General features: G+C 49.2%; 1 protein-coding gene across 2 annotated transcripts in view; it reads right to left on the bottom strand.

Moving 5' to 3' along the window:
• The window catches only part of NLRC5 (NLR family CARD domain containing 5), a 92,695-nt gene that overhangs the window by 39,443 nt on the left and 25,422 nt on the right, over window positions 1-27,830 (bottom strand). Inside the window, exons 2-13 of one of the 2 annotated variants that reach the window (XM_060083225.1) lie at window positions 16,744-17,051; window positions 15,861-15,920; window positions 11,428-11,496; window positions 8,573-10,247; window positions 7,344-7,427; window positions 7,115-7,198; window positions 5,999-6,082; window positions 5,784-5,873; window positions 5,102-5,161; window positions 3,564-3,629; window positions 2,983-3,066; window positions 528-611 (exon numbers count right to left, since the gene is read on the bottom strand). In XM_060083225.1, the coding sequence (XP_059939208.1) occupies window positions 528-611; window positions 2,983-3,066; window positions 3,564-3,629; window positions 5,102-5,161; window positions 5,784-5,873; window positions 5,999-6,082; window positions 7,115-7,198; window positions 7,344-7,427; window positions 8,573-10,247; window positions 11,428-11,496; window positions 15,861-15,920; window positions 16,744-17,038 (2,735 nt within the window). In that variant the 5' untranslated portion in view covers window positions 17,039-17,051. Of the gene's footprint in view, window positions 1-527; window positions 612-2,982; window positions 3,067-3,563; window positions 3,630-5,101; window positions 5,162-5,783; window positions 5,874-5,998; window positions 6,083-7,114; window positions 7,199-7,343; window positions 7,428-8,572; window positions 10,248-11,427; window positions 11,497-15,860; window positions 15,921-16,743; window positions 17,052-27,830 lie in introns of those variants that run through there. The other variant, XM_060083226.1, reaches the window with a different exon arrangement.

Raw genomic sequence — 27,830 nt, 5'->3', positions numbered from 1 at the left:
CTTGACGCTAAGACCCCAACACATCCCACCCCCCTCAAATAGCACCCCTAGCCCACACCGTGCAACACCACAGCACGCCCAATAGCCTATTACCCTTTCTTCTCACTCCACTACCATAACGACCCACCCCTTCACCCCAAAACCACATCCCACCGTATCACTTCCCACTCCAACAGCCCAGCACCCATCCACCTAATACCCTAGCGCTGCCCCGGTGCAACTCTGCATCCCACCCCACCCCGGGGCTGTTGTCAGGACAAACTGGAATACAAGCTACTGATGTACAGTGAACACGTTCTACGTGTTCAAGGGATTTTAACAACTGGAACAAAGTGGCTCATGCCAGAGGCAAAGGCAAGGCATGGTTGAACCACTCCAACTACGCTGCAGCTGGGAGAAAAAGTAGAGCTGGTCGGTGGAGCAGCACTATTTCTGGTGACTGTGGGCACGGGGACCAGGGGTGGCGGGGACCAGCTGGGGCTCTCCTGGGCCCTCCCTGGTAGTCGACAGTGGGGTGGGCGACTCACTCCAGCTTCCTGGCGATGTGCAGCTGGGGTGCAGCCTCCGCCATCAGTTGACAGCCTTCATCTTCCAGCTGGTTCCCTGAGAGGCTGAGACAGAGGGGTCTGATGTCCTGTGCTGCCCCTCAACCCTCAGCATTCACACAGTCAAAGCATCCCTCCAACAAATGAGACTCAATTATAATGAACATTGAAAGACTGCGTACCACATGCCTGGCACTGTCCTAGATGCTCTTACAATTAATCGATATTTAATCCTCATAACAACCCTACGAAGTAGGCACTATTATTATCCTCATTTTACTGATGAGTTAACCGATGGTTAAAACACTTGCTCAGAGTTGGGCCTGGGATTTGAACTCCGGCAGCCTGACTTCAAGGTCCCATCCTCAACTGTTTCTTTATGCTGCAACCTACATAATTACTTCTTGTGATGAGCTCCACGCTTATAGGGAAATCTGGTCTAGTCTGGGGACCAGGAAAGGCTTGCCTGATGTTTGAGCTACTTGCTAGAAAAACTAGGAGTTCAATAGGTAAGGGCTGGGAGAGAGATGGGGGAAGGGTGTTCCTGGCAGTAGGAACAACACAGTCAAAGATCCCATGGCAGGCTTCCCTGGTGGCGCAGTGGTTGAGAGTCCGTCTGCCGATGCAGGGGACACGGGTTCGTGCCCCGGTCCGGGAGGATCCCACGTGCCGCAGAGCGGCTAGGCCCGTGAGCCATGGCTGCTGAGTCTGCACGTCCAGAGCCTGTGCTCCGCAACGGGAGAGGCCACAACAATGAGAGGCACGCGTACCTCAATAAAAAAAAAAAAAAGAAAAAAAAAGATTCCATGGCATAGCACATTAGAGGACTTGAAAAAGAGCCGGTATGTCTGCATTAAAGATGGAGTGGGAAGGTGGGGTCAGATGGGGCTTGTGGGGTGGGAGGCATGGTGCTGGATCACACAGGATTTTAGGATTTGGGCTTATCCTGAGCACTGGGAAGGGGGCAGGCAGTAAAAAGAAGTTCACTGCCAGGTGGAGGTGGCCAGGATGGAAGCCTAGTGAGGAGGTATCCAAGTGAAAGATGAGAGTGGTCTGGACTAGGGAGGTGGATGAAGAGGATGGAGAAAATAGAACTTTTTTTTTTTTTTTTTTTTTTTTTTTTGCAGCGCTGCACGGCATGTAGGATCTTAGTCCCAGACCATGCGGGGTCTTAGTTCCCTGACCAGGGATCGAAACCATGCCCCCTGCAGTGGAAGCGCAGAGTCTTAACCACTGGACTGCCAGGGAAGTCCCCAAGGGAACGGTTTTGAGAACTATATAGGGGGTAGGTCGACTCAGGATGGACTGGCTATAGGAGGAGGGCAAGGGAGCTGAGAGGTGTCTGGTCTGTGTAACCAGGTGGGTGATGGGGCCCACCTGCAGGTGAGAAAACTGGGGGAGGGACAGGCTTGGTGGTGGCGAGGTGGGTGGAAGTATGTGAGTTGGGTAAAAACCACCTTCTAATCCTGTCTTGGTTCTCCCAATGGGACAAGGTCAAGGTTCAAGCTTTGGTCATCAAGGCAGCCCTCACCCCGTCCATCTTGCCCTAGGGTGGGGCCACTCAAAATACATGATGGCATTCCATCACTCCACCTTCATGCCCATTTGATTTCCTGGGATGATCGTGGCAGGGGTCCCTTCCCGGTGACATGACAGGACCTCCACCAATCCCCAAACCCCACTCTCAAAGGCTCTGCTCAGGAGCTGGACATCATGGGAATTTCTCCAGCCCAAAAAGAGAAGGTCATCTCATGCTACTCTGGGAGGAAGACAGGGTGAGGGGACCCTGAGGGCTGTGGTCTGGAAGACAAGACTGCACGTGATGAGGTTTCTGCTTCGCAGATCTCAGTGAAGATGAGGGCAGGAGCCAGACTGTCTGAGCCTGAACCCTGGCCTAGACTCTTCCTAGCCTTGTGACCTTGAGCAAATTTACCTTTCCGTGGCTTAATTTCCTCCACTATAAAATGCACATAGTAACAGTACTTACATCATAGAGATATAAGGATTAAATGAGAGGATGTATGTAAAACCACCTGGGACAGGACGGGTGCTAAATAATGGTAGCTGTTAGGATGATCTGATTCCCCCAAATTCTTTTTTTTTATTTTTATTTTTTTTTTTGGCGGTACGCGGGCCTCTCACTGTTGTGGCCTCTCCCGTTGCGGAGCACAGGCTCCGGACGCGCAGGCCCAGCGGCCATGGCTCACGGGCCCAGCCGCTCCGCGGCATATGGGATCCTCCCAGACCGGGGCACGAACCCGTATCCCCTGCATCGGCAGGCGGACTCTCAACCACTGCGCCACCAGGGAGGCCCCCCCCCAAATTCTTAATGAAGCAGCATGCCCTTCCCCACACCGTCCACCCAAAGCTGAGGCCTTGCCTATGCTGCCCTGCCCTCCCTTTCTGTCTCCTGTCCCGCGCTCCCCATCATACTCACTCCACTTCATCCAGGTGTGGACCTTCCCGGAGCTGGGCTATGAGCACTTCCACATCACGGACCCCGAGCTGACACTCCTGGAGGCTGTGGCAGGGGCAGGGCCGAGAAGCTCAAGGTAAGAAGCTATGCTAGGCCTCCTGAAGCTCTGAGTGCAGCTACCAGGAAGGAGCTGCAGCAGCCAGGAGGCCGGCAGACCTGGGTCTAATCTTGGCCTTGTTTTTCAGTAGCTGGGTGACCTGGGATAAGGCACCTAACCTATCTGAGACTCAGTTTTCTCCTCTATCAAATGGGACTAATAATGTATACTTTGCAGGGTTTTCAAAAGAATCACAATGAGGTAATGGATATAAAATACTACAGTGCCAAGCACAAAGCAAGGGCCCATTAAATTACAGCTATTATTGTTGTTATGACAAGTGCTCCTTGTTCAGGCCGGGATGGGTTACTCATGTCCTTTCCCGGCTCCACATCTGCTTTTCCTTTTATCCTCCCTGCCCCTGCCATGCCTCCTCTGGGAAGGGACCCTCCCCCTGTATCATATCCCTCCCCTCAAAGCAATGGATCCCATCCCACTGAGGTACCTGAGTGTCAGGCTTCTCCTCTGAGCCTCTTTCCTCTGGTTGGCATTTCCCTGTAGGTCTGGGTCTCTGGCAAGAACAAATCCAACACTGGCCTGGGCTCAGGAGTCCAGGGCCTGATGGACCAAACCTCTTCCCTTGGTTTCTAGGAACTGAAGACCCTATAGCATGACCCACAGTGAATGAATAACAAAGATGGTTGCCTGAAGGTACTAAAGGTGCTATTCAGCAAAGCAGCAGGGGAAAAGGTTTAAGGTCAATTGGGACCTTTATTCGAATTCTGGCTCTGCCATATATAGCTGTATGGCCTTGGGTAAGTCACTTCACCCATCTGAGCCCCAGTTTTCTCTTTTCTAAAGTGGGATGACAACATCCAACACATACATCCAATACATAGAGTGATCGAAGGACTGAATGAGACGATGTATGGTCAAGTGCCCAGCATAGGCAAGCTTAGCAAAGTGCAAGCTTAACGAAAAGAAGCTGCTATTGTCTAAGATGCCATAGTCTCCATTTGTAGATGTACCATCTGTGATTCAGAAGGCCAGGAGCATGGACTGCATGTGGGTGCAGGCTTTGGGAAGCCAAGGCACCGCCAAGTGTTCTCTCCAACTGGGCTAGGGGAGGACTGGGGTCTGTAGGGGTGCTGGAACATTATGGATTTTCATAGACTTCTAGATCAGTGCTGTCCAAAAGAACTCTCTGTGATGATGGAAATGTTTTCTATTTGTTCCATCCACTATGCGAGCCACTAGCCACCTGTGGCCATTGAGCACTTGAAATGTGGCTAAAGTGGCTGATGAACTGAAATGATCATTTTATTTAATTTTAATTAATATAAAATTAAATAGCCACATGGGCTAGTAGCTACCGTACCGGGCATCATAGCTCTATGCAGTCAGAGGGTAAAAAGATCCCTGTATGGGTGAGGAAATTGAGGCTCAGAGCAGGGAAAGGACTTGCACGAGGCCATACAACTTCATGTGTCTCTGAGTCTCACAAGGAGGCGTGTGAGGGAAACACAGAAAGTTCTTTAATGGGAAGGCAACTTCCCTATTTCTGCCCAGTAAGGACTGGCCAAGCTGGAATCCATGAACAGCTGGAACAGCTAGCGCTTGAATGGCAACTGGATGCCAGCAGTGCTCTGGGCACTTTAAGTGTGCTAATTCATTCAATTCTCAGAACAAGTCTAAGGTGTTGGTACCATAATTGCCTTCCTCCTTTTTTAATTCGAAGAGTTTTCCCTGCATAGTATCACCAGTCTCACCATATCTTCATGTCCTCCCTAACGGTCTGATTCACTCTGAGACTTCTGATGATGGCCGCTCATCACAGGAGCTCGATGTGGTCCAGAGACACTAGAGGAAGCTAAGTCCTTGGCCAACTCTGAGAAATAAGTCATTTCCCAGGGGAGCAGTAGCAAGAAAAATCCCCGTATTCCAGCTCTTCCTAAGCTCTTTTTGCCACTTTCCCCCACAACTACCTAATCCCAGATTGCTTCTCAGAATGAGCCCAAACCCACCCCATCCCTAGCTTCTTACCCTTGTAGCTCTGTAGCCGTCTCTGTGGGTGGGGAGAGAAGGAAGATGAGGTCCGCCTTCCTGCAGGGTCAGACACTTAGCCATGAAACCAGTACACCAGCCCTACCACCCTGTGCTGCCCCAAACATCCAGAGAGAGCTGATTTTGTTATCGACAGAGAAACAACAGAACTGGCAAAAGTGCTCCATAGCAGACATGTAAAATTGTGACTGTGTCGTTGCTAGACAAATCCTGAGTGTTTTAAAAAGTCAGGAAAACAATTTTTGCTGGAAAAATTATAAAAGTTCGGAATGCTGAGAGTTTCTATAGGAGCCACAGTGCTGGGATTAAGAGGCATGACACTTCATCTATCCCGTGACCCCAGCTGGCTAGTTCAGCACCACGGAGAGTGACACGGGACTCAGGATTCCCTCCACTCTGCCTATTGTTCCTAGATTTGTTGATTCATTCCCTCAACCACCCATCCATCCGTCTATCCATTTATCTTTCCACTCATTAACTATTTATTGAGTACGAGGTGCCAGGCCTGAGCTGGGCTCTGGAGATACTGATGTGAGTAAAACAGACTCATGCATGCACACGTAGGTCTTGCAGACCAGTGGCCTCCTCCTTTTCCCATCCCCACTTTCTCCTCCCCTTTTCTCAAGACCCTGAAGGCCAGGACCCCATTCCTCCTGCTCACCTGACCTGCAGCATCCTGACGGTGGGGCATGTGACTGCCACATTTGTCAAGGAGAGGAGGGTTGACACGGAGACATTGTTGAGGCTCAGGCTGCACGATTGTGGTGGCAAAGGTGTCAGGAGTGAATCCCCCATCCCATCCACCCCAGACTCTCTCTGCTCTCCAAGGGAGGAGGGGGAGGTCACTCAGGCAGGGGTGGTGGAAAGACGGCTTACTCAAGCTTCTGGAGCCGCGGCAGGCAAGGCAGTACCTCCACGATGCTGAGCACCTCCCAGTCCTTGAGCTGGTTGTCCCGAAAACTGTAGGGAGACCGAGGCCCAGTCCCTCAGCCCTGGGGGTGAGAAACTTGGGAGCCCCAGGTGGCAGGCGACAGGCGTGGCTATCTTCATGCAGGAGACTTGAGATAGGGGCCTACGAGAAGTTTGTGGTATCCAGCAGGCCCAGCTAGGAGGAAAGGCCCTCTGCTGGCCTCACTTCCATCCCAGTTCAGTCCCTCTGGGAGAGTTTCTGCCTGGTGGCCCAAGGGATCCAGATGATGGACTGTGAAAGCCTCCTGAGGTGGGATGAGGCGAGCCAGCACCCTGCTCTCTAGGCTCTGTCTGGGATGTGCCTGAGGCCTGAGTTCAGCAGGGCCTCTTGGTTCCCAGGCGATGAGCAGACTGGGATGCAGGAGAAGCTGCTTGCAGCCTCATCTCTGGTCCTGATTCACCCAAAGCCCTAGGCCAAGCACTTTCCTTTCTGACCTCACATTCCCCACCTGTCAAATGGGGTCCACAAACAGCCCTGCCTGGGTTCCTAGCTAGATGGACAAAACAGCTGAAGAGTATAAGGGTGCCTCTGTGTGTAATCACTTGGTCAGGACAAAGGATCAGAAACAGTGAACATGTGCAGGCATGTGTGTGCTGCACATGTGCATGTATGTGTGGCATATACTTAAGTGAGCAGGCAAGTGCAAGTGTGTGTGCACATATGTGCGTGAATGTGGGTGTATGTGTGTGTTTCATGCCTTTATGTGTACCCACACAGCACCTGCCTACACAACGCCATCCCTTCTCTCAGGGTCACAGAAAGAAGGGAGGGACCCTCAAAACTCAAGCTCCTTCAAGATGTCCCAAAATATTAGCACTTCTCTGGGGTCTCTGGGAGCCTTGTGTCTGGATCCAGTCCCACCCAGTTCTTGGACTGATGCCTCTCCTCTATGGGTCTCACTGAAAAAGTCGTGGCCAGACCCTAATGGAATTTACAGGACCCAGTCCAGGCTCAAGGGGGGCCCTGGGACCTGGACAGTGAATCCTCCCCTCAGCCAGCGAGCCCTCCTGGAGCTCACTCACCTGATCTCTTCCAGCTGTGGACAGAGGGGCAAAGCCTGTAGCAGGTGGCTGATGCCTTGAGCAGTGATCTTACTTCCTGCTAACCTACAGGGTAAGCAAAGATAGTGGGAAGAATGGGGATGGGAAAGGGGACCAACCAGGAATCTGCCCTCTGTAGGGTTGAGGGGCGGGAGGAGAGTTCCAAGCATCGCCGGCTGAGGATCCATCTTGGTCCCCAGCCCTGACTCACCCCAGCTTCTTCAGGCTCCCCATTGTTGGCAAGCACCTGGAGAGGGCTTCGGCAAAGGCGTCCCCACACTTCCTGCTCTTAAAGCTGCCACGGGAAGAGGCAAAGTGGCAGAAGATCAATGGTGGGCAGGGCTTAGAGCTCATCATCCATTCCCTCCTCTGAGAGATGGAATTTAATCCAGTAATGGCAATAGTAGTAGTTGTTGCTGTAACTGTTGTAGTAGTAACAAATACATATTATGGCAGATACTGCTAATCATCTACCAAAATCCATTCTCTGCTGTAGCTATAACTGGGAACATGGTTTCCCGGCCAGAGGTGGTGTTTCCCAGCCTCCCCTGCAGCTCAGTGTGACCATACGACTCTGAATATGTTGTCACCAGTGGAACGTGCGTGGAAAGGATGTGCTCTATTTCCAGGACTGAGCTTTAACCCATTGGGCATGTCTAATCCGTGTTCTCTCTTTACTTTCCCCCAAGCCAGAGCACAGATGTGTCTGTGACCCAGCTTTGACCCTGCAGATCAAGATGCCCAAGGAGATGATGCTGCAACCATGGAAGGGACCTGGGTCTCTTCATGGCCATGTGGAGCTGAGCCATCCCACTGACCTGGACCACTTACCTCTGAGTCTTCCATAAGAGTGAAAAAAAACAAAAACAAAAACAACCACATTATTTAATCCACTGTATATGGGGGGGGAGGGATTCTTTGTTATTGCAGCCTAAACTTTTCTCTAGCTACTACACATATCGAGCCTTTACTCTGTGCCAGGAACTGTGCCACGAAGTGTTTTTCATGCATTATTTCATCTCATTCTCCCAACAACCCTATGAAGTAGGTATTATTACTGATTCATTTTAGGGATAAAGAAACTCAGGCTGAGAGGTTAAATACCCTATCCAAAGCAAAGAGGGTCTAATAGCACAGCCTGGATCAGATGCTCCAGCCCATGACTGAGAGAAAAAGAGGGAAAGACTGAATCCAGAAACCAGAAGTAGAGGAGATCTAACTGGACCCCAGAGTTCCTGGAGGGGCAAGGAGCTTCCTCACTGTGTCGCAGGCTAAGGGGCAGTAAGGAAGGACCTATCTGTTCTGATATTCAAGATTCTTCCTCAGTTTTCCTCAGCAGGGTTCTGCCGAGACTGGCTGGCCTCCGCTCTCCCAAAAGTCCAGTTCTCTCCCAGGGATGTTCCCAGGTCCTCCCCAGAGCTCCCCTGCCCTTACACTCACCTGAGATTCTCTACCTGCCCACAGCCTGCCAGGGCTTCAGGGCAGCGGGGCTCCAGGGGGCAGCCCTCAAAATCCAGGTGGATGGGGGCATCCCTGTGCCCTAGGATGTTGGTCAGGGCAGCCAGGTCGGCGTAGGTCAGCAGGAAGTTGTGGAAGGGCATTTGATGGGGGAGGCTCTGGGCTGTGAAGCCAGCTAGCTCAGGCACCTGTGTCTCACCCACACAGTGACACAGCTCTACAACCTTTGGTCCCGTGAGCCTGCGGGTGGCCAACTTCCTCAGTGCTTGTACCACTGCTGCCTGCTTGGTACCCACCCAGGCCTCGTCCCGCTGTGCCAGGAGGCTGAGAAACGGGCGGCAGGCACAGGATGCCAGGCCCGCCAGAAAGGTGGGAAGGTGGTCTAAGAGGCCCAGTCTAGCTTTGGTTCGCTGCACCCAGCGAGATGTGAGGGTGACATGTTGGGAGAGTGTATCTTTGTCCACCTGGGGGCTGGCCATCAGGTGCAGGGCAGCAAAAAACTCCTGCAGGCTGAGGTGGGTGAAGGCATAGCCTGTCTCCTGGTGCCCAGGCCCCGTGCACACACAGAAGGAGGTCATCAGGCCGAGGGCAGCCCCGAAGGCCACCACGGGTGGAGGGATGTCACCTGCAGAGAAGATGACCTTCCCTGTCTCCAGGCCCCGCAGGGCCACCTCCCCGAGACCCAGCAGGGACTCGGCAGGCAGGAACCCTCGGGGGCTGAGGGTTAGCACCATCTGCACGTAGTTCTGGGTCATGGTGGGCAGGAGGGCCGCAGACTGGCCTGGAGAGCTGCCCGGGAGCAGATGGTAGAGGCAGAGGCAGGCGACCCGGCACAGAGCGGGCACGGCACACATGCTCCACAGACGTCTGTTTGCCCGCAGCTCTGCTAGGGCAGCCTCCTGGGATGGCTGGTCGCTGAAGAAGTGGCTCACGTACTCCTCCACCCGTGGTCCGTCAAAGCCCCACATGTGGACCGTGGCCGCCGCGGTGGGCAGGCAGGCGGGCAGCTTCCCTGGACGGGAGGTGGCCATTACCCAGCAGCCAGGCAGGAGGGTCCCATGGCAGAGGCGGGAGAAGAGGGTGAGGGCTGATGCTGGGTCCTCAGGGCCTGCAGTCTCCTTGCTGGAGCAGGGGTGGAAGACCTCGTCCAGCCCATCAAAGATCAGCAGGATTCCATTAGCATTCTCCTCCAGGTACTGGAAGACGGCCTCGGGGCCAGCCTCAGGCCTCAAGTACAGATCAAAAAGGAGCTGGGGTAGCGTCAAGAAACCTGTGATCACATTGAGCTGGCGGAATTCGAAAAGGAACAGGGCCTGGAAGCGGTCCAGCTGACCATCAGCCCACTTCTGGCAGAGCCAGTGGGCCAGCGTGGTCTTGCCCATGCCCGCCTTCCCCAGAAGCACCGTCACTCTTGGGCCCCTGTTGGCCTTGGTATTGAAGAGGTCCCGAATGTTCACGTCGGTGCCATCTTCTGCCTTGGGGTCCCCTGTAATAGCCCCCTCCTGAGTGTCGAAGGGTGCTGAGGCCCGGCTCCATTGCAAGATTGGAGGGATGTAGGCTTGGGGGAAGGCAAGCGGCTGCCCTGGCCTGGGGGTTCTGTCGGCATAGCGCTGCCGGGCAGAAGTCCTAAGCAGCTGCAGGTACCTCTTGGCCAGCTCTGTAGGGGACAGGGAGATTGCATGAGAGCGGGGGGCCTCCCCGCGCCACTCACCACAGTATCAGGTTGTTGGGAGCCTGTACCCTTGGCCATGTACGTATGGGGGTGGGGGGTGGCAAGAGCACACAGGTGCTCTTGTGCCCCCCAAATTCCTAGAATTAATTGGCTCTACAGAAGCACAGGCTCTGGCAGCCGTTTACACAGGGAGGTAGGAATGGGGAAGTGTGGACCACGGCTCTATTTGTTTTGCAACAATGTAAGTGGTGTAAGGTTTTCAGCGAGATGGGGGAGGGGAAAGGGGGCACTTCCTCTGCAATATCTTATTGGAACAAGCTTTTACTGTGATATCGAAGTAACCTGTCCACGGCCCCCATCCCCACAGTGTTTCAGTTGTGTGATGCCCATGATAAGCACTAACACCCTGTGGGCCCAGGCACTGAACAATCAAAACTGCGGAAGCTGGTCAATAGTCAATACTTATATTGCCGGGTGTTGACTTTAATTGGGTCATTTGGGAGATCTTGGGTGGCCCAGGGGAGGGCCCAGGGCCACTGTTGGGGGACACTGGATACCCCTGCTGGGGGGGGGCAGCTGACATAGTGTCCTATTTTATACAGATATGAATCCTGTGACCAGCTGTGAATCCTCTGGCTATGCCCCATGGGGCTGGGTTTCCCAGCTGGTGGGACAACTGGTGGAGAATTACAGAAGTTTCTGTCCCGGCCTGACCGGTCCACAGCAGCCCCCATGTCTTCCCAGGGGCCCCCAACGCTTCTGCCTTGCTATCCAGCTCAGCCCTAAACTGGCCAATGGGAGCCCAGTTCTGAGGTCATGCTGGTCACATCCCTGGAGCTCCCTCAAGCCTGAGGACATGGGAGTGTCCCCGGAAAAGCCTGGATGGTGAAGCTGCGACCTGCTGGGATGCCTTGAACTCCTTCAGCTGAGCCATCCCTGGAGAAGCCCCGCTGTGGCCCACTGGGCAAGGTGCTTCCTTGCCAGACCTAGCTCTCTGCTCTGCCCACCCAGGACCTCCTCTTCTTCCCTCCTGGGAGCTTGGAAGACAAGAGTCAGGGGGCCCGTGACTGGAAGCCTGTTATCAGGGGACAGAGTCCAGGATCTGTGTCCTTGCCCCAAGGCAATCCAATCCAGTGTTCGGGTCCCTCCCCACCTTGGTACCCACCTTGCTGCTGCTTCTTGCACTGCTTTGGGCGAGGTGAGGAACCACAGCTCTGATGAGGCCGCTTGAGGCCTGGAAAGCATGAAGGAAGGAGTAAGGGGTGAGGTCTGGGCGCCTGGGCTGAGGGGGTAGCCAGCACCTTCAGGGAGCTCCATTCCACAGACAGGCAGCAGCCAGACAAGTATATCCACACTCAGGGACTGAGTGAAGGCAGGCAGCAGGCAAAGGCTGCATCAGCATCAGTTCCTGTTTGCAGAGGGGTCCCAGGCCCAAGTGAGAGGGCTGGAGGCTCTGGGCCTGGGGGTCTCCCAGCCCAGAATGCAGGACGCAGGACCCGCAGCCAACAGCCTCAAGCACTAAATGGCTTGGAAAGCACCCAGCTCTGTCGAGGGCACTGCTGGTTGGAAAAGTGGAGCTTCCACGAGGCTTGGTCAGGCCTGTGCCCTCCCTCCTGGACCAGTGTGTTTTATCCCCCTTATTTCACATCTTCCAAATTTCCTCACTTCTCTTACTAGTTTCATGAGTTCTTGTCTGGTTGCATGGATTTTCAAGAGTCGCTTTAATACCTTTCTGAAGAGGTTGGGAAAGGAAGGAAGGAAGAAGGAGAACAAGAAGGAAGGGGAGACAGAAAGGACGGGAGGAAGAAAGACAGAGGGCTATGGAAGGATTTTAGGAAGTAAAGCAGGACACTCCTACAGCCAGGCACTGGTGAGCAATCAGAACGGCCGCTGGAGCAGGCCCCTTGCCCTGCCACGTGTTAAATTTTTAGATGCTGGTCTGCAGGGAAACCCAGGGGTCCCGAAGAGGGGCTGGAATCAGTGTAAGATATATTTGGCTGTGCTGAGCGGCTTGCAGGATCTTAGTTCCCCAGCCAGGGATTGGACCTGGGCCCTCGGCAGTGACAGCACTGAGTCCTAATCACTGGACCACCAAGGAATTCCCTTGTATTTCAATATTTTAATGAGTCTTTTACTAATAACGGACTCACTCGCTAAATATCAACCAGGGCTGGTCACAGCCAGGTGACAAGTATTCCAGCTCAGTGATAAGGGACAGAGGGAGCAGGTATCAAACAGTCTTGGTTTATTGGGGAGCTAGGGTTACGGGATGGATGTTTTCTGTTATAGCCATGCACAGCTATAAGTAAAAAGTCAATATTCTATAGAAATAAAGGTTCTGAAACCACAGCAAACATCATACTTAATGGTCAAAGACGGAAAGCTTTTCCTCTAAGATCAGGAACAAGGCAAGGATGCCTACATTCACCACTTCAACTCAACATAGAACTGGCAGTTCTAGTCAGAGCAATTATGCCAGAAAAAGAAATAAAAGGCATCCAAATTGGAAAAAAGAAGTAAACTTATCTCTGTTTGCAGATGATCAGATCTTATATGCAGAAAACCCCAAAGACAACCACAAAAAAGCTATTAGAACTAATAAATGAATTCAGCAAAGTAGCAGGATATAAAGTCAACACACAAAACTCAGTTACATTTCTATACATGAACAATGAACAATCTGAAAAGAAAATGACCAAAATAATTCCATCTACAGTAGTATCAAAAAGAACAAAATACTTAGGAATTAACTTAACCAAGGACGTGAAAGATTTGTACAATGAAAACTACAGAATGTTGCTGAAAGAAATTAAAGAAGACATAAATAAATGAAACATATGTTCGTGGATTGGAAGACTTAATAATGTTGAAAATTTCAATATTACCCAAAGTGACCTATAGATTCAATGCAATCTCTATTACAATCCCAATGCCTTTTTTTTTTTTTTTTTCAGAAATAGAGAAGCCCATTCTAAAATTCATGTGGAATCTCAAGGGACCCCAAATGGTCAAAACAATCCCGAAAAGGAACAAAACTGGAGGATTCACACTTCCTGATTTCAAACCTTACTACAAAGCTACAGTAATCAAAAACAGTGTGGTATGGGCATAAAGACAGACATAAAGACCAATGGAATAGAATAGACAGCCCAGAAATAAACCCTCACATATATGGTCAAGTGATTTTTGACAAGAATGCCAGGACCATTCAGTGGGGGAAAGGACAGTCTTTTAAACAAATGGTGCTGGGAAAACCGGATATCCACATGCAAAGGAATAAAGTTGGACTCTTACCTAACACCAAATACAAAACCTAACTCCAAGTGGATCAAGGGCCTAAATGTAAGACCTAAAACAATAAAACTCTTAGAAGCAAACGTGAGATGAAAGTGTACGACACCGGGACTGGCAATGATTTCTTGGAGATGACACCGAAGGCACAGACATCAAAAGAATAAACAGGGCTTCCCTGGTGGCGCAGTGGTTGAGAATCTGCCTGCTAATGCAGGGGACACGGGTTCGAGCCCTGGTCTGGGAAGATCCCACATGCCACGGAGCAACTAGGCCCCTGAGCCACAACGACTGAGCCTGTGCGTCTGGAGCCTGTGCTCCATAACAAGAGAGGCCACGATAGTGAGAGGCCCGCGCACCGCGATGAAGAGTGGCCCCCGCTTGCCACAACTAGAGATAGCCCTCGCACAGAAACGAAGATCCAACACAGCAAAAATAAATAAGCAAAATTAATAAAACTCAAGAGATGTGTTCAACAGAAGTAAAAAGTACTAATACCTGAATATTTCCTATTTAAAAAAAAAAAAAAAAGAATAAACAGAAAAACTGGGCTTCATAAAAATGTTTCAAATCATACATCACAACACCCTACCCACAAAGTAAAAAGGCAACCCACAGAATAGGAGAACATATTTGCAAAACATATATCTGATAGGGGATTAATATCCATAATATAGACAGAACTCCTAAAACTCAACAACAAAAAACCAAAGAAGTCAATTCAAAATGGGCAAAGGACGTGAACAGACATTTCTCCAAAAAAGATATATGAACGGCCAATAAGCACATGAAAAGGTGCTCAACATCACTAGTCATTGGGACTTCCCTGGTGGGCCAGTGGGTAAGACTCCATACTCCCAATGCAGGGGGCCCGGGTTCGATCCCTGGTTGGGGAACTATGTCCCGCATGCCACAACTAAGAGTCCACACATCACAACTAAAGACCCTGCACGCTGCAACTAAAGATCCCGCATACCACAACTAAGACCCAGTGCAACATAAATACGTAAATATTTTTTAAAAATCACTAATCATTAGGGAAATGCGAATCAAAACTACAATGAGATGCCATCTCACACCCATTAGGATGGCAGCTATCAAAAAAACAGAAAACAAAAAGTGTTGGTAAGGATGTGGAGAAACTGGAACCCTTGTGCACTGTTGGTAGGAATGTAAAATGGTGAAGCTTCTGTGGAAAACACTGTGGAGGTGTCTCAAAAAATTAAAAATAGAGTTGCCATATGACCTTGGGTCCTGGATATATACTCAAAAGAATTGAAGCAGGGTCTTGAAGAGATATCTGTTTACCCATATTCATAGAAGCATTATTCACAATAGCTAAAATATGGAAACAACCCAAGAGTCCACCGAAGGATGAACGGATAAGCAAAATGTGATTTACACATACAGTGGAATATTAGCCTTAAAAAGGAAGGAAATTCTGACACCTGCTACAACATGGATGAACCTTGAGGACATTATGCTAAGCGAAATAAGCTCGTCAAAAAGGACAAATATTGTATGATTCCACTTATACAACGTACTTAGAGTAGTTAAAGCCAGATAGAGAGAAAGTAAATGGTGGTTACCAGGGGCTGGGGGAGGGATGAATGGAGAGTTATTGTTTAATGGGTAGAGTTTGCTTTACAAGATGAAAAGAATTATGGAGATGGATGGTGGTGGTGGCACGACGATGTGAGTGTATTTAATACACTGAACTGTACATTCAAAAGTAGTCACGATGGTAATATTCCATGTAATTTACCACAGTAAAAAGAAAAATGAAAGAAAGATTCTGAATAGAGTGTGGCCTATGAATCAGTGAGGCGGACCATCTGATCGCTGACCTCGCTGCGCTCCATCAGAATACCAGTCAGAGGCTCCCTGGGTGTGGTTAGTGTCAGGCCTGCGGGTGTCTGAATGGTGAGGGGCCTGAGTCTGTGCGGCTGGAGCACGAGGCCCTGAGGCTTGGGGACAGGGAAGTGAGACTGGGCTTCCCCTAGTGAAACCAGGGAGGGGATTCTGGCAGTGGTCAAGGGCTGACAACTTCAGACTCTCCCAGGAGGCTCCAGGTTAGACCCCTGGGAACATGTATCAGGACAGGCCAAAGCCTTGAGGGGCAGAGAGGGGGTGCAGGTGAGGCTGGGTGTCGTGGTGAGGGACCTGGGAAGCGTGCAGATGGGTCCAAGGATGAGGAGGCTGGCTTATGGGAATCGGCTGTGACCAGCCACCACCAGCCTGCTCTGGGTTTGAGGTGAGGACTTCGCATGCTCACCCCCACTCCCACTCCCCAGCCCCGGGCCTTACCAGGGTGGAGCTGAGAGTCTGCTCGGCTTTCCTCGCCAACTTCCGGCTGCCTGGGGAAGCCTGGAAGAGGGGAGGAGATAACATGCTACGGGCATGTGCTAGGATGCCCTGGGACCAGCTCTGGCCCCATGTCTGGCTCGGGGCTCATCCCTTAGGGTGGGTTCCCAGCAAGGGAGAAATCTACACTCAGCGACCTGTGGAGGGCACAGTTGGTGGTGAGCCTTGAAGGCAGCTGGGGGCAGACACGTGTGCATATCTAAAGGTTTGTGCACATACAGGTATGCGTGTGCACGCACACGCGTTTATGCCTGCTTGTGCGCATGCACGTACGTGTGTGTGTACACTGTGCCTCCCCGCCTGCCCTGCACTCTGCCTTGTAGAGTTCTTGAGTAAGTTCTCACTTTCTCTCCAAGAACACCGTCACCCCTCAGTGTTCTGTGCTTCCCCACGGTGCTGTGTAAATAGAAAGAGCCCAAGAAATATTCGCTGGACAGAACAGAGTTCAATCAGCCTGCGCAGAAGCAGTAGTCAGAGGGCTCTCTCTATGACTTTCTGACTGCATTGCTAAAAGAAACCTCTTGGGTGTTACAGGCTATTTGGAATTTCCTGGCAGGAAGAAGTCGCCTGGTCCTTTCTCTCTGTGCATCCTGCCTTTCTGGGCAACTGGGGTGGTACAATGTGGAAGGAGGAGTCCTCCAGGTCCCCAGCGGATTTGGTGGTGTTAGCGCATTTGCTCCGGGAGGTGCGCAGAAACATGGAATTTTGCTCCTGGTTTGGCCATGCTGTCTCTGAGCCAGACAGGTCCCGGCCCCACCTGAGCCTCTCTGGCTCCCCACACCCCGGGGCTAGCTGGCGGCGTTGCACTGCTCACGGCCGCTCTTACCGTCTCCGTGGCCCCAAGTGCTCAGCAACGGCACCTCCAGGTCCAGTGGTACGTCCAGCTCCATGCACACGCAGTGGATGAACTCCTGCCAGGTGCTCTGACCCTGGGTGTGCAGTTTGCTGAGTTGTTGGATTATCCTCTGTGTGGTGTCTGGGGACTGGTCCTCGGAGCCCAGGTCCATGTTGGGGAGGAAGAACTTCACCTTGGCGCTCAGCCATTCTGGGTCTTTGCTGAGCAGCCTCACGAGACATCCGCACAGGTTCTCGGTGCCCAGCTGGAGGCTGATGGGGTCCATGTGCAGCCCAGCCCTGCGGGGACCAGGTAGGCAGGTGAGCTGGGGGACAACTCAGCTTGGGGGAAGCCAAGAGGGGCAGTCACAAACCACCCCCTACATCTGAGGGGAAGAGAAGAGACAGACACAGAAGACAAAGAAGTGGCCACTCCGTGGAGTCTCAATGCCATTGCCCAGAGCTCGGTCCCAGAAATTAATCTCCTTCTTCTGCATCTTTTACAAAATTAATCTGTGCCTATGTATTGGCTCTGGAATGGTCTAGTTCATTCCCCGTGGATAATGCCCTGACGATGCTTTACTCATTCTTGTTTCCATGGACCCATTTGTGCTGCTCTCTGTGTGAGCTAAGCTCATGGCAGAGACAACTAGCTGTCCCCCAAGATCTGTTCTTCCCTTCTTCCTTAGTACTAGAACCCCTGAATATTCCCTGGTCATCTGGAATAGACTATATTTCTCAGCCTCCCTTGCAGTTAGATGTATCCATGTAATTAAATTTGGGCCAGTGGGATGTAGGCGGAAATATTGTATATCATTCTTTGCTTCTTCCTGTTGGCTGGAATGCCGATGTGATGACTGAAACTTGGGCAGCCACGTTGGATTATGAGGTAGAAGCCAGTACTGAGGAAGATGGAGGGTAAAGCTTTCCTGCCCTGGACTCTCTGACTTTGAATTTCTATTACATGACAAGGAAATACATTTCTATTCTGTGTAAACCCCTGTTGCTTGGGCCTTTCTGCTATTCACAGTGAAATATAATCCTAGCTAATACAGACCGTCTCCTCTCTCTCTCTCTAAGCAAATTCTCCCCTTCTAAACGGGAACTCTCAAACAACCTGCTGGTAGGAGTACTAATATAAGGCAAGGGACACATGTAGTGAAAGCCTAAAAAGTCTGTAGGCCCTTTGATTCAGCAATTCCATTTCTAACATTCTAGCCTTAGGAAACAATCATGGAGGTACACAGAATTTTTAGTTACAAAGCTGTGCACTGCAGGATTTTTTTTTTTTTTTTTTTTTTTTTTTTGTGGTACGCGGGCCTCTCACTGTTGTGGCCTCTCCTGTTGCGGAGCACAGGCTCCGGACGCGCAGGCCCAGCGGCCATGGCTCACGGGCTCAGCCGCTCCGCGGCATGTGGGATCCTCCCGGACCGGGGCGCGAACCCGCGTCCCCTGCATCGGCAGGCGGACTCCCAACCACTGTGCCACCATGGAAGCCCCTGGCTGCTATTCTTTTGCTTCTTCCCTCTTCCTGCTTGGATGGAGAGGAAGCCCGTTTGAGCCTGGGGCTCAGGAGTAACACGTGCTGGCAGCACCCCTCCCACTGGCTGGGATCTGTTTCCTCATCTCTACAAGGGCGACACCACCTGCTGTCCCTGTTCCCGGGGCTGTCTGGGAGGGTCAGGCCAAGGATCAGGAGGCTGGAAGCCCTGTCCCCCCCGGGCACTGCCCCAGCTCCTGGGCCCGGGTGGGGAGAAAAGAGGACAGAAGGGGGCGACTGAGGCCGGGCAGCGGGAAGAGAGGGACACAACTAAGAAGGCTGCCAACGCTAACGTCAGGATCAGGAAGGACGCAGTTGGTGGGGTCAGTACCCCCGGCCATGACATCCCCTCAAGACATCTGGACCAAAATATCACCGAAATTGAGAAAAGAAAGTGCTACTGAAGTTGGTTTCTCAGGACTGAGTGGACAGGTCAGGCCTGGGGACACCAGGGTGGACCAGAGTCCACAGAGGCCCTCAAGCCCTCTGGGAATCCTCCACGCCAAGCCCTACAGGGCTGATGACCGGGAACCCAGGACCTCTGCTTCCCCCCAGGGTGGTTGATCATAGTCCGAGGCTTCAGAGGATGCCTGAGCCCAGATGCAAAGGGGAAGAGAGCTGGAAGAATCCTGGCAGTGGGGTCCATGCCAGGCCCATTTTATAGATTGGGAAACAGAGGTCCCGAGAAAGGAAGGCCTTGCTGACACTCACAGCAAATAAGAAGCAGAAGTGGGACCAGACTGACCCAGTGGGCGCTTTCTGGGGGACCGATACAGCCCCACCCCAGGAATCACCCTCTTCTTATGGGGCCCCACAGGAGTTACCTTCAGGGGGACGTCAGCGGCCATCTCCTCCCCCACCCACAAAAGCTGGCATAGCGGGCAAGAGGGGTCCTTGACACAGCACATTTCCATGGGGGGATGATGACACAGGAGAATACTGTTCCTTTGAAAACAATCATCTTTATTGTCCCTCACAATGACAGGGTCCTGCAGGACTTAAAATGCAGTCACATGCTTTACCAAAGCACAAACCGAGGCTCCCAGCAGTGAGGGGACCTCCCCAGGTCACTAGCTAGACAGTCGCAGAGCTGGGAGTTGAACAAACATCTTCTTGCCTCCAAGCCCTTGTGGAGGTGGCACAAGCCTGCACTCTGGTCCTCAGGCCTGGGCCTGGGAGGTCCCTGTTCCAAATCCAACAAGGCTTCTCTCTCCTTGTCACTGGAAACCAGGAAGCTGGGTCCCAGCCCCCATCACTAGAATTGAAACTGTCTCCTTTACCCCAGCTACCTTCCTGCTCGGAAGGCTCAGACTCTCCACCAAAAGACCCCCGAGGGTTTCTGGATGTACCCCGCCCCGCAAAAACCGGGGTGTCCACAGGCAGCCCTGGCCTGGCTCAGACGGCAGGTGGCCAGGTAGTGGCCTTGCCTCTCCCGCTCAGCCCTGGCAGTTTGGACCCAGAACCCACAGGAAGTGGCCGGTGAGGCCTCCGTGAGAAGGGTCCTGCCCAGCACAGTCCTGGGCAGTGGGTCCCAAACTTGTCTGAATGTTGGAATCATCCGGGGTTTTAAAACTTCCAGTGGGCCGCACTCCTGATCAATCACAGCACAACCTCTGAGGGCAGAACACAGGCATCAGCACTTTTGGAGGCAGCCCAGGTGAGCTTGGGGACTACTGCTCCAGGCCACCCTGTCACCCAGCTCTCCACTCCCACTGGGGAGAATGGCTCCTTGCTCCCTTATACCCGGTGTCTTGCTTCCCCAGCAAACCAGAGCCGAATGAGTCTTGCCTGCTAAGAGGCTGGGGATGGGAAGGCCACCGAGGTGGCCATATTTAGATGAGACCCTAAGGGTGTCTACTGACAACTAACACTCCTCCTGCGCTCAGCATCAGGCCCCCGCTTGGTGGCCCTGCCACCTCCTCTCATGCCCACACCAAACTGAAAACGGAGCCGAGGTCTGGAAATACGCCTTCATCTCCAGCCATGCGGTCAGCGAGGATCCCGGAGGAATCTTGTGCTGGTTTTGGAATTTAGGGGATGAAGAAGGCTCAGGATGTAAAGAAGAGAAGTTAGATCCTGAGGTTCGAATTCACAGCCTGGAAATTGGTCTGCCCGCTTTCAAAGGCAAATTGGCAATGATTTCTAAAACTTAAAATGTGTCCGGTCTTTGGGCTTCCCTGGTGGCACAGTGGTTAAGAATCTGCCTGCCAATGCAGGGGACACGGGTTCGAGTTCTGGAAGATCCCACATGCCGCGGAGCAACTAAGCCCGTTGCAACAACTACTGAGCCTGCGCTCTAGAGCCTGAGAGTCACACTACTGAAGCCCGTGCGTCACAACTACTCAGCCTGTGAGCCACAACTACTGAAGCCCGCACGCCTCGAGCCCGTGCTCCATAAAAAGAGAAGCCACCCAATGAGAAGCCCGCACACCACAACGAAGAGTAGCCCCCACTCCGCAACTAGAGAAAGCCCGTGTGCAGCAACAAAGACCCAACGCAGCCAAAAAAAAAAAAAAAAAATGTGTCTGCCCTTTGACTCTACAACCAAACTGCTTGGCAGAAATCTACAGGGAGAGCCACACGGCCCGCAAGGCACAGAGTGCACTACATAAGAAAATCCTGCAGCTGCGTTTGAACAACTCATAACCTAATATAGTTTGGTTTACCACACCTCTGGGTTATGGGCATGAAGGCCACTGATGCGGCTGGATCCTCCATATGTATTACTGAATAGACAAGACACACGTATAATGATATGCATAATATGACATCATTTGTCTGAAGAATACATATAAAACAAAACACCAATACTCTAGTTCTATAATAACATGTTTTTATAACTTAGAGGGTAAGAGCATGAATTTTGGAGCCAGGCTGTCTAGGTTTGGGACTAAACTTTTCACCATTTTCAGGCTGTGAGGCTTCAGGCAGGTCGTATAGCCTCTCTGAGCCTCAATGTTCTCATCTATAAAACAAGGATAATAACAGTACCTTCCTCACAGGGGTGTGAATGAGTTAATACATGTAAAGCACTTAAAACAGGGCCTCGCAGTGAGTGAGCTCAATTTAAGTGTTTTGGGGTTTTTTTTGTTGTTGTTGTTTTGTTTTGTTTTAGGTTTTTTGTTTCTGGCTGCGCAGCACAGCTTGTGGGATCTCATTTCCCTGACGGCAGTCAGAGTGCAGAGTCCTACTCACTGGACGCCAGGGAGTTTCCGTGCTTGTTTTTTTTAATGCGACGGCTTAGATAAAGTTCTGGAAGGCAACACACCCAACTGGTTACCTCAAACTGGGAGAGGATGGACCTGGGGCGGGAAGCAGTGAGTAATGGAGATTTTAGCCTGATGTGTAAGGCGTTTAGCTTTCTGCAAAGAGACTTTAGTCACGTATTACCTGTATGGTTTAAACTGAATACACTTTTTTGAAAGTGAAAGAAGACTGAAGATCAGTGACCAGAAAGCTGGACTCTTTGAAGTTAGAAGAGGAATTCTGTTTCCGGGATGGATCATCTGACTGATGTTCTCCCATGCCAGCTGACAGTGCCCAGACACACAAAACACGGGTAGAAGAAAGGCTTGGGGCTGGGACGGGGGGTTAGGGGATTGGTTGGTTGGAGCCTCAGTTCTGAGCCCCACTGCCCCAAACTGACTTGTCAGGTGACACCAGGCGAGTCCCTGACCTCTCTGGACCATGGTTCGCTTGTATGTCAAGCAGGGTTAATATCAGCCCATCTCACAGGGATCTGTGGAGCTGATAAAAGAGCCTTTGGGGTCAGGAGGCTTGGGTGCAAATCCTTATCGCAACATGTTGTGTTGCTCAACCTAGGGCAAGTTTCCTAACCTTCCTGTACCATGTGTTCCTCATCTGCAAATGCGGTGATGATTTTGCATCTACTTCGCAGGGTCATTCTGAGGATGGGGGACAATAATTCATATAAAGATTATAGCACAGTGAGGGGACTGCCCATCTGCAGCCGACGCTAGTTGATGCTAATCTCATATATTGGGTTCTCAGCACAGGTTGGGCATCATGCTACAGTATTCCACCTGCATTTCCTCAGTGGATCCTCAATCAACCTTTCAAGGCAGATATTGCCTTCATTTTACAGATGAAGAAATGGACTCTGGGATGTCAAGAAGCAAAGAGTGGAGTAAAACCTCTGCTGAACCCAGAGGCGCTTTCCTAACTGAAGCACCATACTGCCTTCAACCAATGATCTTCTTTCCAAACGAAATGATCATTCCCATAGCTCTTGATTATTTTCCTGCTATAAAATATAATCTGCACTCATTTGAAAAGTTCTAAACATTGTGGAAATATATAACGTGAACTCTCCCACAATCTTACCCTTTAGGGATAGAAATACAATTTCCAAGACTTTTTTACCCATGTTGGAGGACATTTTTGCCTTATCTGAGAATCAGAGTAGCATTTCCTTAAAAATTTTCTAGAAATCATTTCACTTTGAACTTGATTTTCTAAAGTATCATTTGCCCTGCATGGAAGGTAACCCCTAAAAGAGAAACCCAAGGGAAACAAAACCAAAATGATGCCCGTTGAACGGGACCTGGGCGTTGCTGCCTATGGCCTGAGGCCTGGCCTCGCATTGTGGAAAAGCTGATCAGGAGTGTAAGAGGCCTTACAGACATTAGCAGCCGACTGAGACTTTCTCCTTGACTAAACAGGAAGGATTAAAGAGAAGTGAAAAGAGGACAGCTGCTCTCACTTTATGATTCAGCCAACGCCTCCTCCATGCACCTCCTAAACAGCATCCTGCTGACTCTATCGTGTAAGTCTCTAACGAGGCAAACCTTTACCTGCCCATTTCAAGAAGAGAATTCTGAGGCTGAGAAATGCACAGGACACCTTCAAGAACTTAGGGAAAAGACGACTGTGAGACCAATAAAACGGCAAGCTATCTCTCTCTTCAGACAAGACGCAGTGACAAGATCTGAATACCTCAGAGTACCAGCTCACCATGATTGGAGTCCTCCCTCCATCTGGCATGAGGGGCAAGGGGTTGATGGGGGTTTGGGGTTTCGGGAGGGTACAAGCTCCATCCCTCCCCACAGGAGATGGGTGTTGAGGGATCAGGCAGTTTTCCAGCTGCCTGCAACCTCTATATCCACACAGTCTTCTAGGAGAGAAATTTAGCAACCCGGTCTCAAACATTTTGAAAATAATGATTCCAGTGAGGATTCGGGGAAGATGGCAGAGTAGGAAGCACCAGGAATCTGTCTCCTCACTTAGACAAAAATTGTACGAGCAGAATCTGGTACAACTGTTTTGGAACTCTGGAGTCTGTTGAAAACTTACAGCTTCCAGGGTTAATCTGGACTCTTAAATTCTGGTTAATTTTAAATTGGGAGATTAGGTTTGACATAAATACAATACCATGTGTAAAACAGACAGCTAGTGTATAGCACAAGGAGCTCAGCTTGGTGCTCTGTGATGACCTAGATGGGTTGGATGGGAGGGTGGGAGGGAGGTCCAAGAGGGAGGGGATATAGGTGCACATATAGCTGATTCACTGTACAGCAGAAACTAACACAACATTGTAAAGCAATTTTACTCCAATAAAAAAAATTTTTTTGGTTCATTTTGGTCAATTTCAGCTCTTAGTACAGTAGCAGGTAGCCACCCCCCACCCCTCGGTCTTGTGGCAGCCAGCCGTGCACATGTTCCTGGAGCAGCTTGCACGCAGTTTGCAGGAGCGAGGGTGGGTAAACAGGACCCTGTCCTCCAGATACCGGGGATTTGTACCTTAATGGTCGACTGCTGTTTCTGATCTCAGAGGTGCAGACAGAAGCAGGCAGCCATTGTTGCCACTCCACCACCCCCTCTGTGGCGGCAAGCCCCTCCCCCTCCAGCTGAACTGACCTCCGGGAGATTTAAAGGGCCTGTGCCTTTTGTTCCCTCCTTCAATTTTGCTTTTCCCCTTTTGGAAGCCAGACATTTAAGACTAGGACATTCAGACACAACTGCACCTATGGGGAACATTACGAAGTGACTGCACATGCCCAAGGAAAGGCTCAGCAAAGACATAAGAAGGCATTAAGTTAACACCTCAGGTTGATCCTGGGCACAGAGACAGTTCACAACGATACAAAAAACCAAAAATGATAAACAAAAACCCAAAACCAAAAAACAGCAACCCTGGCAAGGGGGAGAATCGGATTTCCAGAGTTACCACATTATTAGATTCAAATGTCCAGTGTTCAGCAACAACAGAAAAATCACAAAGCATGCCAAAGAAACAATGGCCCACTGAAAGGAAAAGGTCAATTCAAAAGACTCTGTCTCTGAAAAAAATGTAATGACAGATATATTAGACAAAGACTTTGAAACAACTGCCTTAGAGATACGTAAAGAACTAAGAAAGTCAAAAAAATGATGTGTTAACAAAATGGAAATATCAATAAAGAGATAGAAAACCTAAAAAGAAACCAAAAAGAGATTCTGGAGCTGAAAAAAATGCAGTATCTAAAATGAAAAATTCATAAAGGGATTCAAAGGCAGATTTAAGCAGGCAGAAGAAAGAAACAGGGAACTTCAGGATAGGACAAAGGAAATTATCGAGGCTGAGAAACAGAAAAGGAATGAAGAAAAGTGAACAGAGCTTAAGGGATGTGTGAGACATGATTAAGTGGACCACCATACACATTATGGGAGCCCCAGAAGAAGAGAGAGAAAAGGACAGAGAGAAAAATTGAAGAAATAATGGCTAAAAACTTTCCAAATTTGATGAAAAAGCTGAATATAAACATTCAAGAAGCTCAATAAATTCCAAGTAAAATTAACTAAAAGAGACCCACACCAAGACACATTATAAGCAGACTTTCAAAAACCAAAGACAATGGGTGAGTCTTGAAAGCAGCAAGAGAGAAGTGAATCATCAAATACAAGGGCTCCTCAATAAGACTATCTGCAAATTTCTCCTCAGAAACTTTGGAGGCCTGAGGACAGTAGGCCCATACATTCAAAGTGCAAAAAGAAAATAACTGTCAACCAAGAATGCTATATCCGGCAAAACTGTCCTTCAAAAGTAAGGGAGAGGGAATTCCCTGGTGGTCCAGTGGTAAAGAATCCACCTTACAATGCAGGGGACATGGGTTCGATCCCTGGTCAGGGAAATAAGATCCCACATGCCCTGGGGCCACTAAGCCCGCATGCCACAACTACTGAGCTCGTGTGCCTCAACTAGAGCCCGCGTGCTGCCAACTACAGAGCCCACCCACTCTTGAACCTGTGCGCCACAACTACAGAGCCCACACGCCCTGGAGCCTGTGTGCCACAACCAGAGAGGAGAAAGAAAACAAACCTGCACACCACAACTAGAGAGAAGGCCACACGCTGCAACAAAGAGCCTGCTCACCACAACGAAAGATGCCACATGCCTCAACAAAGATCCTGCGTGCTGCGACTAAGACCTGATGCAGCCAAAAAAAAAAAAAAAAAAAAAAAAAAAAAAAGGTAAGGGAGAAATCAAGACATTCCCAGATAAACAAAAGCTGAGGGAATTCATGACCACTAGATGTGCCCAGCAAGAAATGCTCAAGGGAGTCCTGCAGGCTGAAATGAAAGGACACTAGACAGTACCTCAACGTCATAAGGAAAAATAAAGATATCAATAATGGTAAGTACATGGACAATTATAAAAGCTAGTATTATTGTAGCAATAGTTTGTAACTATACTTTTGGTTTTCTACAGGATTTAAGAGACTATTACATGTAAAGAAAAACAATTATTAGTGTAAAGGCTAGTATACAGTACTGTAACTTTGGTTTGTAATTCCAAATCTTGCTTTCTACATAAACTGGGAGACTAATGTGTTTTTTAAAAATTATTATTTTATATTTGCGGCACATAATATATAAAGATGTAATTTTGTAACGTCAGCAACAGAAAGCAGTGGGGATGGAGCTGTAAAGTAGCAGAGTTTTTGTATGTTATTGAAGTTAAGCCACTATATTCAAATCAGATGTTATAACTTTAAGATGTTAAATGTAATCCCCATGTTAACCACAAAAAAATAGCTATAGAATATACACAAAATTAAGAAATAATTTAAACATTTCACCACAAAAAAAGTTAACTAAACACAAAAAAAGAGAGGAATGCAAAAAATAAGGCACAAAAAAGCCATAGGGCATATAAAAAACAAACAGCAAAATGACAGAAATAAGTCTCTCCTTATCAGTAATAATCTAAATGTAAATGGATTAAACTCTCCAATCAAAAGACAGAGATTGGCTGGATAAAAACACATGATCTAACTATATGCTGTCTACAAGAGACTCACTTGAGATTCAAGGACAAAAACAGATTGAAAGTAAGGGGATGGAAAAAGATATTCCATGAAAATAGTAACCAAAGGAGAGCAGGAGTGGTTGTACTAATACAAGATAAAGTAGGCTTTAAATCAAAAAAAGGTTACAAGAGGCAAAGAAGGACTTTATATGTTAATAAAAAGTTAAATTCAGCGAGAAAATATACCAATTATAAACATTCACATACCTAATGACAGACCACCAAAACATACAAGGCAAAAACTGACAGAACTGAAGGGAGAAATAGGCAGTTTTAGGATAATAGTTGGAAACTTTAGTACCCACTCACAATAATGGATAGAATAATCAAGCAGAAGATAAGTGAGGAAATAGAGGACTTAAACAATACAATAAATCAATAAGATCTGACAGATATATTCAGAATACTCCACCCAATGACAACAGGATACACATTCTTGATTGCACATGGGATATTTCCCAGGATAGACCATATGTAGGGCACAAATTAAGTCTCAATAGATTTTAAAAAATAGATATCATACAAAGTATAGTCTCTGACCACAGTGGTGTTAGAAATCAATAACATAAAGAAAACTGGAAAATTCACAAAATTGTGGAAACAAAACAGCCCACATTTAAACAACTAATGGATCAAAGAAGAAATCACATCGGAAATTAGAAAATGCTTAGAGATTAATGAAAACAAAAACACAACATACCAAACCTTATGGGACACAGCAAAAGCAGTGCTAAGGGGAAATATTATAGCTATAAATGTTACATTAAAAAACAAGAGAGATCTCAAATCAACAACCTAACTTTGCAACCTAAGGAACTAGAAAAGAAAAGCAAATTAAACTCAAAGCTAACAGAAGAAAGGAAATAATAACAATTAGAGTGTAGATAAAGGAACAGGAGAACTGAAAAATAATAGAGAATATCGATAAAACCAAAAGTTGGTTCTTCAAAAACTTCAACGAAATTGACAAGCCTTTTGGACTAAGGAAAAAAGAAGAATCAAATTACTAAAATCAGAAAGTGGGGACATCACTACGAATTCTAAAGAAATAAAGAGAATACTACTAACAATTGTATGTCAACAAACTGGATAACCTAGATGAAATGGACAAATTCCTAGGAACACAAAACCTTCCAACATTAAATCACAAAGAAGTAGAAAATCTGAATAGACCTATAACTAGTAAGGAGATATATCAGCAATAAAAAAAATCTCCCAACAAAGAAAAGTC

The sequence above is a fragment of the Mesoplodon densirostris genome, chromosome 19 (assembly GCF_025265405.1).
Source record: "Mesoplodon densirostris isolate mMesDen1 chromosome 19, mMesDen1 primary haplotype, whole genome shotgun sequence".
Taxonomy (NCBI): Eukaryota; Metazoa; Chordata; class Mammalia; order Artiodactyla; family Ziphiidae; genus Mesoplodon; species Mesoplodon densirostris.
This window is presented reverse-complemented; position numbering and strand designations above follow the sequence as displayed.